The sequence below is a fragment of the Microcaecilia unicolor genome, chromosome 3 (assembly GCF_901765095.1).
Source record: "Microcaecilia unicolor chromosome 3, aMicUni1.1, whole genome shotgun sequence".
NCBI lineage: Eukaryota > Metazoa > Chordata > Amphibia > Gymnophiona > Siphonopidae > Microcaecilia > Microcaecilia unicolor.
In genome coordinates, this window is record NC_044033.1 from 328,482,629 (window position 1) to 328,499,587 (window position 16,959).

A 16,959-nucleotide genomic window follows, 5' to 3' on the forward strand; every position below is an offset into this window, starting at 1 on the left:
GCGATCAAGGATGACAAAGACGTAGCAGAGAGATTGAATGAATTGTTTGCTTCGGTCTTCACCGAGGAAGATTTGGGTGGGATACCGGTGTCGGAAATGGTATTTCAAGCGGACGAGTCAGAGAAACTTACTGAATTCACAGTAAACCTGGAGGACGTAATGGGGCAGTTCAGCAAACTGAAGAGTAGCAAATCTCCTGGTCCGGATTGGTATACATCCTAGAGTACTGATAGAACTGAAAAATCAGCTTGCGGAGCTTCTGTTAGTGATATGCAATTTATCCTTAAAATCGGGCGTGGTACCGAAAGATTGGAGGGTGGCCAATGTAATGCCGATTTTTTAAAAAGGTTCCAGGGGAGATCCGGGAAATTATAGACCGGTGAGTCTGACGTCAGTGCCGGGGAAAATGGTAGAGGCTATTATTAAAAACAAAATTACAGAGCACATCCAAGGACATGGATTACTGAGACCAAGTTAGCATGGCTTTAGTGTGGGGAAATCTTGCCTGACCAATTTACTTCAATTCCTTGAAGGAGTAAACAAACATGTGGACAAAGGGGGAGCCGGTTGATATTGTGTATCTGGATTTTCAAAAGGCGTTTGATAAGGTACCTCATGAAAGGCTACAGAGGAAATTGGAGGGTCATGGGATAGGAGGAAATGTCCTATTGTGGATTAAAAACTGGTTGAAGGATAGGAAACAGAGAGTGGGGTTAAATGGGCAGTATTCACAATGGAGAAGGGTAGTTAGTGGGGTTCCTCAGGGTTCTGTGCTAGGACCACTGCTTTTTAATATATTTATAAATGATTTAGAGATGGGAGTAACTAGCGAGGTAATTAAATTTGCTGATGACACAAAGTTATTCAAAGTCGTTAACTTGTGAGAGGATTGTGAAAAATTATAGAAGGACCTTGCAAGACTGGGAGACTGGGCGGCTAAATGGCAGATGACGTTTAATATGAACAAGTGCAAGGTGATGCATGTGGGGAAAAAAGAACCCGAATTATAGCTACGGCATGCAAGGTTCCACGTTAGGAGTTACGGACCAAGAAAGGGATCTGGGTGTCATCATTGATAATACACAAACCTTCTGCTCAGTGTGCTGCTGCGGCTAGGAAAGCGAAAAGAATATTGGGTATTAGGAAAGGTATGGAGAACAGATGTGAGGATGTTATAATGCCGTTGTATCGCTCCATGGTGTGACTGCACCTTGAGTATTGTGTTCAATTCTGGTCGCCGCATCTCAAGAAAGATATAGTAGAACTGGAAACGGTGCAGCGAAGGGCGACAAAAATGATAGCGGGGATGGGACGACTTCCCTATGAAGAAAGACTAAGGAGGCTAGGGCTTTTCAGTTTGGAGAAGAGACAGCTGAGAGGAGACATGATAGAGGTATATAAAATAATGAGTGGAGTGGAACAGGTAGATGTGAAGCATCTGTTCACGTTTTCCAAAAATACTAGGACTAGGGGGCATGCGATGAAACTAGAGTGTAGTAAATTTAAAACAAATCGGAGAAAATTGTTCTTCACCCAACGCGTAATTAAACTCTGGAATTTGTTGCTGGAGAACGTAGTGAAGGCGGTTAGCTTGGCAGAGTTTAAAAAGGGCTTGGACGGTTTCCTAAAGAACAAGTCCATAGACTTCTCCTAAATGGACTTGGGAAAAATCCACAATTTTGGGAATAACTTGTATAAAATGTTTGTACGTTTGGGTAGCTTGCCAGGTGCCCTTGATCTGGATTGGCCGCTGTCGGGGACAGGATGCTGGGCTCGATGGACCTTTGGTCTTTTTCCAGTATGGTATTACTTATGTACTTATGTATTTATTTTTGTAGCGCCGGACTGTACCCGGCACTAATTGGGCAGTGTCCCTCGCTGCCTGATTACCGCCGGGTTAGATCAGGAGCCCTTACCGCCACCTCAATGGGTGTCAGTAAGGGCTCCCTCCAAAATGGCCAGGTGGCAAGTGCTTTACTTGCCGCCCTGCCATTATCTGCCGGAAAGCGAAACCTTCCCTTTTACCAGCTGCAGTAAAAGGGGTCCTCAGTGAGCATGTAAGACATGCGCCGATGCCAGCACCGGCCCCCTTTTGCCGCAGTGTGGTAAAAGGAGCCCTTAATGTGGTTCATCCTTGCCAGTCAAGTGCTGAATATCACACAAGCTATGTTTTATCCACCGGGAGGCCATTCCACGCCTCCACCACCCTTTCTGTGAAATAATACTTCCTTGGATTACTCCTATTACAACTCATAAGTACATAAGTACATAAGTACATAAGTAGTGCCATACTGGGAAAGACCAAAGGTCCATCTAGCCCAGCATCCTGTCACCGACAGTGGCCAATCCAGGTCAAGGGCACCTGGCACGCTCCCCAAACGTAAAAACATTCCAGACAAGTTATACCTAAAAATGCGGAATTTTTCCAAGTCCATTTAATAGCGGTCTATGGACTTGTCCTTTAGGAATCTATCTAACCCCTTTTTAAACTCCGTCAAGCTAACCGCCCGTACCACGTTCTCCGGCAACGAATTCCAGAGTCTAATTACACATTGGGTGAAGAAAAATTTTCTCCGATTCGTTTTAAATTTACCACACTGTAGCTTCAACTCATGCCCTCTAGTCCTAGTATTTTTGGATAGCGTGAACAGTCGCTTCACATCCACCCGATCCATTCCACTCATTATTTTATACACTTCTATCATATCTCCCCTCAGCCGTCTCTTCTCCAAGCTGAAAAGCCCTAGCCTTCTCAGCCTCTCTTCATAGGAAAGTCGTCCCATCCTCACTATCATTTTCGTCGCCCTTCGCTGTACCTTTTCCAATTCTACTATATCTTTTTTGAGATACGGAGACCAGTACTGAACACAATACTCCAGGTGCGGTCGCACCATGGAGCGATACAACGGCATTATAACATCCGCACACCTGGACTCCATACCCTTCCTAATAACACTCAAAATCTCTCTTCTGGTTGATGCACATTATTTTCACACCCCCATGGTGTGCTGCCTCAGATTTCTACCCCCTCCCCCCCAAGTACATGACTGCTCTTTCTCATATTGAACCTTAACTGTCAAGTATTGGGTTTAGGTTTATTACCTTTTGATATATTTTCTTTCAAACAAATAACAGCAAGCTGGGGGGGGGCTGTTACAAAACAAACCATAACAAAAAAAAAAAGACATCCTAACAATTGATCCATACAACACAAAAAATGCAGAATATATGCTTTCATTCAACACTGTGAAAATGAAGAGTCAGGGGTCAGTAATATTTTATGTTGGAGTTCCAGGCAACAATTTAATTCAAATAATTTTGTTGAGTATAGCCAATGTTGGCAGTTTTTTTGTTTTGTGTAGCTTGGGAATATAAATTGCATTCTATTTTTCCTGGGGAAACTGTGTTTAGCGTGAGGAGACCTACTCATCCTCCTTCCAAATCAGAATTGTTCAAAGGATGCTCTTTTGAATGCTTTGAGAAGGTACCACCTCATCCCTTGCCTTAGGCAGCAGACTGCTGTAAGCTGCCTCAGGAGAGGGGGGGGGGGGGGAGTGCTGTCACTGGAGGGGGTATTTTTTTCTATTTATGTGGGGTGGTATGGAGAGTTGCTGATTAAGAAGGACAAAGCAAACAGAGATGGTGCAGTGTCAGACCTAAGGAAGGTACACTCTCCCTTTGCTAATTTGTGTGAATGTGAGGGGCGTAATGAGAGAGATTTCCCTTGGTGCTGGCTCATTTCAGTTAAAAAAAAAGAAAACAAACTTCATTGCTTTGATATACTGGCTTCATATTAGAGAATGACACGGGGACGGGGAAATGCAGTAACCGCGGGGATGGGGACGGGGCGGGGACAGATCCCACAGGGACAGGGTGGGGATGGGGACAGAGCCCACAGGGACAGTGACAAACTTTGTCCCGTGTCCTTTTCTAATTGGAAGGGTAGAGGGTGGTGGTGGGAAGGAGGGTTATTATAGCTGGTCATTGTTGTTGTTGTTTTCTTTTTGTAATTTATACACAACAGTTGTATAGCATATTGTTCCTTTTTATACTTTAATAAAAAGATTTAAATATAAAATCATAAGTGTTCAAGGCTTCTATAGATGAGGACAGAGCCCACGAGGACAGGGACAGAACCTGCAGGGACGAGGCGGGGATGGAGACAGGGTCTGTGGGGATGGGGCGGGGGTGGAGACAGAACCCACGGGGACGGGACGGAGACAAACTTTGTCCCCGTGTCATTCTCTACTTCATATCTAGTGTTTTAGTCTGAGGGGGCATGTGTGTGTCATATGTATGAGATGTACGTATGCAAATGAATATGCTAATAAGCTATCACACCTTTGCCCCCCAAATGAAATGACCAAACTATGCCCATCGTCCGGTCCTGGATTTCTGCCAACCTCATCCTGGTGCATTATGGGACCTGCAGCACTGATTTCATGGACTACAAATACTACACTGCTTTGGGATGTAATTTAAAACCAGGATCAGCCAAAAAGTCTCCTTCCTGGAATGGCAGCTCTGTGTGAGACTCAATGACTGCAGTTTTGACTACAGAGGAAAGCCAGCAGAGGAAAAGGCAGCAGCAGGGCTGCAGGAAAGAAGCATTGCTTACTGACTGCATCTGCTGGGGGCAATCAGATGAGGGTGGCAGGAAGAGGGAGGTGATATGATTAGGCCAAGGAGGTGGGGGAGGGGGTGAGAGGGAAGCTAAAGGGATTTTGTCTATTAGATTGTAAGCTCTTTGAGCAGGGACTGTCTTTCTTCTATGTTTGTGCAGCGCTGCTTGTAGCGCTATAGAAATGCTAAATAGTAGTAGTAGTAATGTGATTCTGCTAGAAAGGGGTATGAAGATAAAGGAGTTTAAAATGGATTTATATTATGACTGGAAGCCCAACACAATTGTTTGATTAGGTCCCATCAAAAAGTTAATTCTGTCCTGTGTAGGCCATGGGATTTTTTTCACCCACCCGATTTTAGGGGTTGCGTCAGATGGGGGGAGGGGTCACCAGATGAAACAGGTATGGAGAAAAACCCCCAAGATGAACCCGTGCTACGTGGTTTCACATTTTCAGAAGGGGATCTGAGGCTAACTTTAAATATTCAGTGATGCCACTACAAAGGGCTACAGTGGTTTAAGCAGGGTGATAGTAGTACTTACCATGTAGAGTGGGTAGATGCTGGATATAGAACTTTTGCAGTTTACAGTATTATAAATCAAAGGAAATATTTTTATACCTGTTATCTCTATTATGTGCATCCTCAGTTCAACCTTGTGTGTGCCGATGCTTGGAAGTTGGATCTCTTTCAGTCAGTCGTGAATATTGGATTTTTCATGGGCTCTCTGTTCATGGGATATATAGCAGACAGGTATGTTCAGCATTTATGTTGTCTCCTGTCTTGTTTTCTTTGCATACTTTGAATTCTAAAAACACTGATATCAGTAAATCTGTATTGGCTTCATCGGAGGACAAGCTGAGCCACTCCCGGGTTTGCCCTTGTTGCAACTCAGGATTTATATATTTAAATGTCTTTATTGAATTTTGCAACACAATATAACAGCAAAAAGACATAAGCTACTACCATGAAATTTAAAGGAACAAAAGAGCCATAATAACCGCACAGTTCACCAAATGGTGCTTAAATACCCCTCAATTCCCAAATTCCCCCTCCCATCTTCCCCATAGCATCCCCCTTGCCTAGAAGATGATGTGCCCAACAACATTAAATATCCAGATCATTCAAAACTACAGTGCAAACTCGTTGCGAGGGAGTACAAAAAGGGTGTCCAAAGCTTCAAGAATCTGCACTTTGGTTGAGGGCCTCTCGAGTCCACCGAGAGTCTCTCCATTCTCAAAAGTTCATGCACGTGACCTCCCCACTGCACCAGAGTGGAAGGGGTCAGCCGGATCCATTGTTGGAGGATGCAATGCTTTGCAATGAGAGGCTTTACGCAAAACGAGGCCCGAGACTTTCGTGCCTTCCATGATCATAGCAACATTGTCCATAAGAGCCGACTCTGTGGGTGCTGTGGGTGCTATGGGTGCTTGAGCATCCCCAATATTGAGAAAATTCCTTGTATGTGTCCAGGGAGGGGTTATTTCCACTGGGCTTACCACCCCCAATAATTTTGAAAAGTTGGCTCCTATCATTGTCCAATAAAGCAACCTGAGGTGTCATAGTCCAATGACTCTCATACAACTTGTCCAAGCACTGCCCAGACCACCTGCCAGAAGGGAAAAATAGCAGTACAATCCCAAATACAACGCTTATAGGAAACCTCCAGTGCACCTCACTGTACACGAAAAGGATGAATATGCTCGCAAAAACTTATAATGAAGTTCCTATAATTGCATACTCTCCACTAGCAAAGGTGCAGGCTGTAGACTAGCCAGAAATTTGTTAAAGTCCTGATAACCAAAGTCAGTAATCCACAAGGAAACTATGAGATGCAAGGGATGTAATCTCTGAGGACTTTTCAAAATTTCATAAAAACGTCCCATCAAGCCCTTTGTAACAGCTGAAAGTGGCCAGGAGTCATCAAAAGGGGAATCCACAAATGCTGGGCAATAACTCCTAGCAAAGAGGAGACATTGAGGGGCATAATCGAAAGGGGCGCCCAAGTTTTCCTGAGGACGTCCTCGAAAGACGTCCTGGCGAAGGGGAGGGGAAACCCGTATTATCAAAACAAGATCGGCGATAATGGAAACCGAGGATGCCCATCTCAGAAACAACCAAATCCAAGCCATTTGGTCGTGGGAGGAGCCAGCATTCGTAGAGCACTGGTCCCCCTGACATGCCAGAACACCAACCGGGCACCCTAGGGGGCACTGCAGTGGACTTCACAAATTGCTCCCAGGTACATAGCTCCCTTACCTTGTGTGCTGAGCCCCCCCCCCAAACCCACTACCCACCACTGTACACCACTACCATAGTCCTAAGGGGTGAAGGGGGACACCTACATGTGGGTACAGTGGGTTTCTGGTGGGATTTGAAGGGCTCACATTTACCATCACAAGTTTAACAGGTGGGGGGGGGGGGGGGGGAATGGGCCTGGGTCTGCCTGCCTGAAGTGCACTGCACCCACTAAAACTGCTCCAGGGACCTGCATACTGCTGTCATGGAGCTGGATATGACATTTGAGGCTGGCATAGAGGCTGGCAAAAAAATATTTTAAAAGTTTTTTATTTAGGGTGGGAGGGGTTAGTGACCACTGGTGGAGTAAGGGGAGGTCATTCCCGATTCCCTCCGATGGTCATCTGGTCAGTTCAGGCACCTTTTTGAGGCTTGGTCGTGAACAAAAAATGGACCAAATAATTTTTTTTTTTTTTTTGTTAAATTTGTACCCCGCGCTTTCCCACTCATGGCAGGCTCAATGCGGCTTACATATACAGGTACTTATTTGTACCTGGGGCAATGGAGGGTTAAGTGACTTGCCCAGAGTCACAAGGAGCTGCCCGTGCCTGAAGTGGGAATCGAACTCAGTTCCCCAGGACCAGAGTCCACTACCCTAACCACTAGGCCACTCCTCCAAGTGCTCGTCAGGGCGCCCTTCTTTTTTCCATTATCGGTTGAGGTCGCCCATGGTTTTGGCACACCCCAGTCCCGTCTTCGCTACGCTTCTGACACGCCCCTATGAACTTTGGTCATCCCTGCGACAGAAAGCAGTTGAGGATGCCCAAAATTGGCTTTCGATTATGCCGATTTGGACGACCCTGACAGAAGGACGCCCATCTCCCGATTTGTGTCGAAAGATGAGCGCCCTTCTCTTTTGAAAATAAGCCTGATATTGATGCACTTGTAGGTAGGCAAACCAGTCAGAAGGCTGTTACACACAGAGTCATACGGCAACATCAGTGGTTCATCCTCCTCCAAGATGTGTATCATGGTCAGGCCCCTGGTACCCCACGCCCGGAAACGAGGGTTCTGTTGTCCTGGAAGGAATGCCACATTGGCCACCAAAGGCAAACATTTAGAACAACTTGCCGGCAGCTGCAAGTGCCGGTGATAAGTGTGCCAGACCCGATTTAGGGGGCTCGCCAAGGGGTAGCGCTTCATCCTCCAGGACAACTGAAGAGCCTGCGCATGTACAAGAGAGACGAGGAATACCTCTGGACAGAGAGCAGGTTCAAAAGTCACATCACAAAATGCTGAAGTAGAATAGATCCAATCCCGGACAAATCTCAAATGACAAGCAATAGTGTAAGCTTTTAAATCCAGTAATCACATACCACCCTCCCTTCTAAAGAGTTGCAGCTGATTAAGGGATACACACGAGCACTTAGGGTGCCACAAAAAACGCCGGAGCATCCGGTTCCACCGCCTGAGTTCCCTGGGCCGTATCATCAAAGGTAGATTGTGTAAAACATACATCCATTTGGGAAGGACGATCAGTTTAACAAGATGAATGTAACCCCAGATGGACAGCGGCAAGGGGAACCAGCACTGATAAAGCATCCTAGTAGCACACAATAAAGGAGCAAAATTACTATCATGCAGGTGTGCTAAATCACTGGGAATCAGAAGGCCCAAATATTTCAAGGCAGTATAAGCACAGCACAATGGGAAATGTCCAGTCCACCGGGCATCTAAATCCCCCCCCCCCCCCAACCCAGGACCTCCAACTTATCCGTATTAATCCACAATCCCAAAATTTGACCAAAATCCAGCAATGAAGTGATGCTTGTTGCTCAGTAAGAGCTACCAATAGATCATCAGCAAAGAGCGCCAATTTTAAAGTCCATGGTCCCCACTGGTATTCCCTGAATAGTATAATCTCCCGGCAATTTCAGGGCTAAGGGTTCAATACACAAAATAAACAAAGTGGGTGAAAAGGGGGCTACCCTGTTGGGTTCCATGCTGGATCGGAAAGGGGGGGGGGGAGTACCCCATTGATCAGGACCTGTGCCCAAGGATCACCATATAAGAGGCATATCATTTAAAATTGGGCCACAAAAGCCAAAGTGTGTTAAAACCTCCCACAAATAAGGCCAGGAAGCATGATCAAAGGCTTTGTTGATATCAAAATTAATTGGAAGTGCATCCAAATGATGCTCCTGAACATATTCCATGGCCATAATTAGTATACGAGTGTTCATCACCGCATTCCGGCCCTTAACAAAACCTATTTGACAGGTGGCCAGTAAGTTAGGGATAAGATAGAGCAACCAGGTGGCCTAAATTTTAGCATAAAGTTTAATGTCAACATTTAATAAAGAAATGAGTATGTAGGAACTAGTGAGATGCAGATCCCACCCCGGGATGACTGTGTCCCCCCACCCCCGCATGGTCTTGGGAAAGGGCCCATCGCACAAAGCCACATTATAAACCTCAAGAAGAAGGGGGGAGGGTTGGGCTGAGCAATTTAAAGAATTCTAGGGACAAACCACCCGGCCCTGGAGTCTTCCACAACAGGGTGGTTTTTATCACATGTTGCACCTCCCCCAAGTGTAAAGGTTCATTCAAAATCTCAAGATCCTCCAAATTTATTTGGGAAAAGGGCAAATTATACACAAATTCAATGGATTCGATGACTGTTGATTTTCACTTTTTGGATAAAGTGTTATAAATTTTTTTTTAAAGATGATTCATCGCACAGTTATCCATGAGCCTGGACCCTGTAGGGTCATTTATGACTGGAACAAAATGCAGACCCATGGATGTGCAGACTAAATGGGCCAAACACGTGCCTATGCAGTTCCCGTAGCGAAAAAATAGATGGTGACTAAAACGGAGGCTAGTCAGTGTAAACTGATGAATCAAGATATTCAGCGCAATCTGAAGCTGGCTAAATACTTGTTTGGTATCTAGACTGAGATTGCGGGCTCTGTGCAGTTGGGCCTGAAGTAGTAATATTTGTTTATTCAATCGTTTCCTGCAGGAGGCAAGATACAAGATAATTTCCCTTTGCACAACAGCTTTTTCTGTCTTCCATAAGAACCCTGGGGTAGACCTATGGGCTGCATTGTGGTCAAGAAACACCACCCATTTTTGAGATAGAAAGTGTGCAAAGTCTGGATCACCCTGCAAATAATGGGGCATCTGCCACACCTGCCGGGACTCCTTTCTCGGGATGTGAAGGGCCAGATGCACCACAGCATGATTGGAAATGCCAACCTGTGTGATATCTACCACGTCCACCTCCAGGAATGTAGATAGAAGGTTATAGTGAGTATAAGAGCGTTCTCTGGGGTGGCGGGTCTGCCAAACATCAAGCAGATCCAGGCTTGAACATAGCAAGTCTACCTTCCCCCAACAGTTGGCGTATCTCGACCTCTAGCCATCATGGCCCTATCTAAAGTAGGATTCGCCACCACACAACGCGGGAGGGCCAGTAACAACTTCAAAAAGGCTGGGAAAAAGGAGCAGTCATAGAGATTAGATGTTTGCAAAGAGAACAGTATATATGGGGCTTCAACGAGCAATACAAGACCACCCATCACCTCTGTTCATCACAATGACACTGATACTTTTCAAAAGTGATTGCCTTATTAATTAGAATGGTCACTCCAGACCAACAGGAAATGGGGGTGGTGGAATAAAAGCAGTGTCCCACCCACTCCCTCTAGAGCTTTTGATGCTCCACAGCTGCTGTCAAATGAATCTCTTGCAAAAGAGTAACCCCGGTCCCCTGGCATTGCAAGGCCTCCAAGATCTTCTTCCGCTTAATGGGGGAGTTCACCCCATAGATCTTCCAGGATAAAACATTAAGAGGCATCACCACCGAGGTACCTGGGTGCCTTAGACCACCCTGGAGTACATAATCTGGCATTCAAAACTAGCAACTTGTTCAGCATCATCAGGCATACATCAACAGTGCAACCAAAACCCCCAACATATCCCAACTCCCAACTCCCTCACCCCATCAAAACTACTACTACTACTACTATTTAGCATTTCTATAGCGCTACAAAGCGTACGCAGCGCTGTACAAACATAGATAATAAGGATTTGAAGATGATGGGTTCCCCAGAGCATGGAGAAAACCAAGACTCAGGCAGCTCCCTGAAACCCAAGTAAGCCAGGAGGCAAAATATAATGAGGTGTTAGGTTTTCAAAGCTGGAACTAGGTTAGTGAGCCCTTGGGCCACTGCCGAGGAGTGGCAGTGGCAGGCAAAACCACCCCACACCGGAGACTAGGCAGAACAGGACTGGAACCCCGGACTGGAGTTGCAGCAGAGGCAAACAAGCAAGAAATAAGCAGAGCAGGCACACTTAAACTTCACCTGTGCTTGGCCACGTTTCACCAGGAGTTGAGCCCCTGGCTGCAGGTGGCCGGCAGGACTTACTGGGCAAGGCAGGACTGGATACCCACTAGGCTGAACCAGGACTGAGGGTCAGAGGGGAAAAGAATATACAGGGGCAGCAGGGCAAGGAAGGGAAAGCTAAAGGGCAGGACTGAAAGCTGCAAGCAGTCACTAAAACAGGGAACAAAACACTGATAACAAGACACAGAACTGAAAGCTGCAGAACAGCCACAAAGCCACAAACAGACAAAGACTAAACACAAAACTATAACCCAGAGACAGGACTAGCAAACAAACAACAACCTAATCTAACTACCCACTGACTAACTAAAACAGACAAGAATCAAGGCAAGGAACTAGACTGAGCAGAAGTGCAAACAGCACCCCAACAAACCTCAGGGCCATAGGTGATGCAAAGGCAGAGAATTTCCAACTGACTAATAAGCCCAGCAGCAGCTGAGGCTCAGCTGCAGCAATCACCAGGCAACTATGGGTGCTGTGTAGGTTCAATCCAAGCAAGCAAGTCTGGCAGCCCGGAAGATCCGGACCGGACTGGGCTGAAATCTGGAACGGGTGATAATAACCAGACAGTCCATTGCAGCCACCAGGTCTGGCCACCAGGTGGTGAGAGGGAGAGCACGGAACATGGGCACAACCGTGACATGAGGTCAGCAAAGTCATAACACAGCATCCATGGGTCAGACTCCTGGTGTCTACTGGCAGCGGGAGTGCATTGTGCATGTTGCAACTTTGTTCCATTCCATCTCGTCGGTGCTGTCGTAGACATGGACGCAGATGGAGAGGATTCAGAAAGGTTTCAGAGGCCTGCACATTGCAGGCAATCCTGGGATTCTCCCATAGTCCTAACACGATGGAGGTTTCCAGTGAGCAGGAATGACGGGCCAAACAGGAAGAGCCGGTTATATCGAATGTGCTCTTACTGCAAGAGCTGGGTAATAGGCTGAAATTCACAGTGTTTCTGCAGTGTCAGCGCTGACAAGTCCTGGAAAAGGGTGACCTCCACCCCATGAAAAGATATTGGGCCTTTTTTTTGTGCAACTTGAAATATGCTATCTTTGACTGCAAAAGATTGGAAACAGGTCACAATATCTCGTGGTTTGTTTTTTTTTTTGGGGGGGGGGGGGGAGTCTAATGCTCTGTGAGCTCTCTCCACCATAAGGTCCTTGATTCCCACAATAGCTAGAGAGGTAAAATTTGAGGTGGTCATCAAAATTTGAAAACTAATAGCTTGTGCCAGTTCCAGGCAATTCTCCTCCCCAGAGGGCTCAGAGATGCTGCGGAAGTTCAAATTGGAGCCCCAAGCTCTATTTTCTCTATTTTCTAAGCCCCATCCCGCAAAGCCACATTATAAACCTCAAGAAGAAGAGAGGACAGGGTTGGGCTGAGCTTGTCCTGCTGAGTTAGAAAAAGAGCATCTTTTGTATCAAGCTGGGTGGAGAACACAGCAAGGTGGGGCTGCCTGAATCTTGAAGGTCTGCTGTGCTTCCTCCATGCACATACCCAGACCCTGCAGGTCCTCCTCAGCGCTTTCAGTTTAGCAGTGCACTCTGCTGTATCTGCCTGCTGGGCTTCTTTTAACTCACACAACATCTGTTTTAAATCCTTCTTGGTGAGTGGGTCCTCTATATCCCCAGAATCCGACACCGGGATCTCCATCTGTGAGGAGGGTAAATCACCCGCATCCATCAATGATGTGATCAGGTTAGGCCCTGCGACGGTACTGCCATTTTCATCACACGGCTATGCCATAAAGTATTGCTTTATTTCTCTGGGGCAATGCCACGACATGGGAGCTTTTGAGGCAAGCAATGATAGGAAACGATTAGGAAGCCCAGGTTCACATTCGATGCTGCGGGCGTCAGAGGTGCGCTAATTACTCACAAAACCCTGGAGGATCCGGTTGGAGCCCCAGGTTTAAGTCACTATCGCTCAGATGATGTTACCAGAAGTCTCTCTAACTCAGGAGTTATAATGCAGCTTTCTTTTTTAAAGGAAATTAGAACACCATGTTCTCTCATACTATGGGATAGAACCAGGACTAGCTCAGCTTGTACCTAATCACATGAAGAAAACTTATGTAAAGCACTTTTAGGGGGAGTGACACTTTTTTGTGTTAACTTTTGTCTCTTCTGAGGATTATGGGCTGATTACAAAACTATACCTATTTCATATAAGTAAACCATATTTCTGTAGCATGTAGTTGGACACAAATGTAAACTCTTAAGAGGTCGATATTAGAAGAGGGCCTTCTACCTTTGTGAACAATGAGGGTTCCATAGCGTCCTGTCCCTACAGAAATAGGAAGTCTGTGACAGAGGGGGCGGAATGCTGTGGAGCTGTTAGCGTGCAAATAGGCAGAAGGCCCCATGTTTACTTTCTGTCTTATTGCAACTGCCACAGGTTCCAAGGGTTGCCATATGGTTCCAGATAAAGGAGGATAAATTGAGCCAGTCCGGGTTTTATTTCCATTGAGGGCAATGAAAGTAAAACCCAGACCAGCTCAATCTGTCCTTTTCTGGAGCCATATTGTAACCCTGCCGGGCCTAGATCAATTTTTTCTTGGGTACAGCTGTTGTGGAATCTGGGGAGGGGTGGATGGGCCAGGAGCACAGGAGCAACAGGGGAAGAGGGGCTGGATTAAGGAGGACTGTTATCTGCTCTGCTCCAGTCTCATCCCCTCCCCTTCTCTTCACTGCAGATTAACCTGCTGCTTTGAAGTCTGAAAAAAGTGGTAGAAATCAGGGTTGCCAGGTGGAAAAATTTTTTCCCACCCAATCGAGCCCAAATCCAGCCCAAACCCCGCCCCTGACACCCCCACCCCCGCGTCATCACCCCCGCTGTCATCAACCCCGCCCCCGCCGTCATCGGCCCCGCCTCCCCATCATCGGCCCCGCCCAAAATGTCACTAGCCCCGCCCAAAACGTCACTAACCCCGCCCCCCCGCGGCCAAAAAAAACGCTTTTAAAACCACCCAAAAGACCCAAAAGGAGCCCAAAAAAACGCAACCCGCCGCAGGCAAAAATTTCCTGCGGCGGGTCGCGGAAAACCACCCAATTGGCCGGTAAAACCGCCCACCTGGCAACACTGGTAGAAATGCATTGGAGGGCCAGGCCCTTCCTCCAGAAGTTAAGCCCTGACTGTCACTAAAGATTGGCTGATTAATTGCAATTTTAAATTCTGAACTTAATACAGCTATACTGAAACACAGAGTGCATTCAGATCCCCCCAAAAATCAGGTATAGATAAGAAAATGTTGCAAATATAAAAAGGTAAGGGTAAATATATGTTGTATTGCTTGAATGAAATACTCGGTGAAAGATTTCAATTGGGGCCCAAAACTAAGGTTACCTTACATCCAGATTTCCCTGGACATGTCTTCCTTTTCAGGGGACCGTTGGGGGTCCTGATGTATTTTTTTCCAGCCAGCCCATTTGTCTGGATTTCTGGGTTGGTGGGTTGTCTGGCTGGTGGGTTGGTTGGCGGATGGACAGGCTTGCCTTCTCCCCCTGCCCCCCCCCCCAGCCTACTGTAGCGCACCCTGGTAGCCTAGTGGGCTCTTCGGGGCAGGAAAGAATTCCACTCTTACCTGCCCACTGACACTGATCTTCCTGCTACCGCCGTTTCTTGAAAATGGCTGCCGAGACTTCAAGCGGAGGCCTTGTGAGACTTTGCAGAAGTCTTGCGAGGCCATCGCTTGAAGTTTCGATAGCCATTTTCAAGAAACAGCGGCAGCAGAGAGGTCAGCGGTAAAGGGCAGGAAAGAGTGAGGTTCTTTCCTGCCCCAAAGAGGCCACTATACCACCAGGGCTGCAAGGCAGACCCAGGCAGGGACAGGAGGGGAGGGAGAGAAGGGGCTTGCTGATTGTAGATAGGAGGGAAAGAAGGGGGCAGGTGCTCATGGATGGGAGGGACAAGAGAGGAGAGGGGGAGATGTTGCATATGGAGAAGGAGGGAAGGGAAAAGGGGGAAATAAAGCAACATGGATAGAAGGGGATGAAGAGGAGAGGGGGATATGCTGCTCATGGATGTTTGCTTTTTTGGAAATGTACATCTTTTCTAGTTTTGTATTTAGACTATGGAAGAAAATGCATTTCTGTTACTTTTGCCAGTATTTTCACTGCTTATAGAATCTGGCTTCCTTGGGGGATCAAGGTGACTGTGCGGCTGGGACAAGGCAGCATTTTATTCTTTGTGTCCTCTTTTTTTGTCTCTGCAAATATGGTAACCCTACCCAAAACACTTCCTTGCTTGGATGTTCCACTGACAAACAGCCCAGACCATGGTTGTCCTCTCACCCACCAGCAAAGGAGATCCCTCTTTATAAAGAGCTGACCGTATCTTTTCTGCTTCACATTTTTGTTCTGTCCTAGGCATGACACAGCTTCTTACCTATCAGAGAAGTATAGATTGTTGTGTTCTCTCCAGATTGTGCTGATTCTTATTTGTGGTATATCAAATAAATGTGAAATCACAGAAAGATTCAAAGAGGATCAACAATTGCAGGAAATTCTCTAGCAGTAAACAAACACAGAACTATATATGTTAATAGTTCAGATTTGGATATAGAAATCCATAGAGGGGTATTTTCGAAAGGATGCCCATGTCAGAATTGGAGCGTCCTGCTCATTACATTAAAACAAAAACAAAAAAAGTCTATCTCACTGACATTTTCAAACAGGAAATACATTGGGGTTTCCTGTTCAAAAGTACGAGGAATGCCCAAAATGAACCACCATTTTACAAACTGAAATGTCTAAATTATGAACACCAAATGCTAGACTCCATCACACGTCGGGGATGTGATGGGAATTGGGGATACTTGTATAGTTTGTAACCATGCTATGTTGGTTCCAAGTTGATCACTGTACTTTAGTTAGTTACATATATTACAGTAAAAAGCCAATAAACAAATTTTGTGTTATGAACTGCAAAAATCGAGGAGCAAGGATTTTTTTTTTTTTTAAGGCCACGCACGTCCTTATAGAGCAGAAGGGCAACCTAGTGGTCAGTGCAGTGGACTGTAAACCAGGGCACCCAGGTTCATATCCCCTTACTACTCGTATTTTAAATGATGAGCCCTCCAGGAACAGGGAAATGCCTATTGTACCTGACTGTACAGCACCTCAGTAGACTTAAGGCTTGCAGGTGTTGTAAATATTTAGGTACAGCGGCGTACCAAGGGTGGGGCAGTGGGGGCGGTCTGCCCTGGGTGCATGCCGCTGGGGGGGGTGGTGTTGGCTCTGCTGGTTCCCTGCTCCCTCTGCCCCGGAACAGGTTACTTCCTGTTCTGGGGCAGAGGGAGCAGGGAGCCAGCGGAGCCGAGAGCCGCCCGGCTGCTCCTAGCTGCCAAGAATGCATCCGGGGAGGGGGGGGGGGGTACGCATCGGCAATCCACCCCGGGTGGCAGCCGACCTAGGATCGTCACTGAGTAGGTATATGTCTGTTTCACAGTTTAAAGGAAATACAAATGTAGAGAGCTGAAGTAGGAATTGAACCTGGGTCCCTTACGTTAACTACTGGGCTATTCCTCAGACCTGTTTTCTGCTTTGCTCAGAATGTCTATAATACCTGATGCTGTCATAGAGCCTGGTATTCCTTTGTGGTTTCATTTTTAGGGGAGAAGTAGGGGGACAGCAACCACAGTGGGATTCATGAGCAGTCATGCTTTTTAACCCCTCCAGTGGTCAGC

At 46.5% G+C, this 16,959-nt stretch overlaps 1 protein-coding gene across 1 annotated transcript in view; it reads left to right on the forward strand.

Moving 5' to 3' along the window:
- Positions 1-16,959, forward strand: part of SLC22A2 (solute carrier family 22 member 2) — an 85,439-nt gene that overhangs the window by 10,786 nt on the left and 57,694 nt on the right. The window contains exon 2 of the mRNA XM_030198397.1: positions 5,270-5,373. Within this exon, the coding sequence (XP_030054257.1) occupies positions 5,270-5,373 (104 nt within the window). The remainder of the gene's footprint in view (positions 1-5,269; positions 5,374-16,959) is intronic.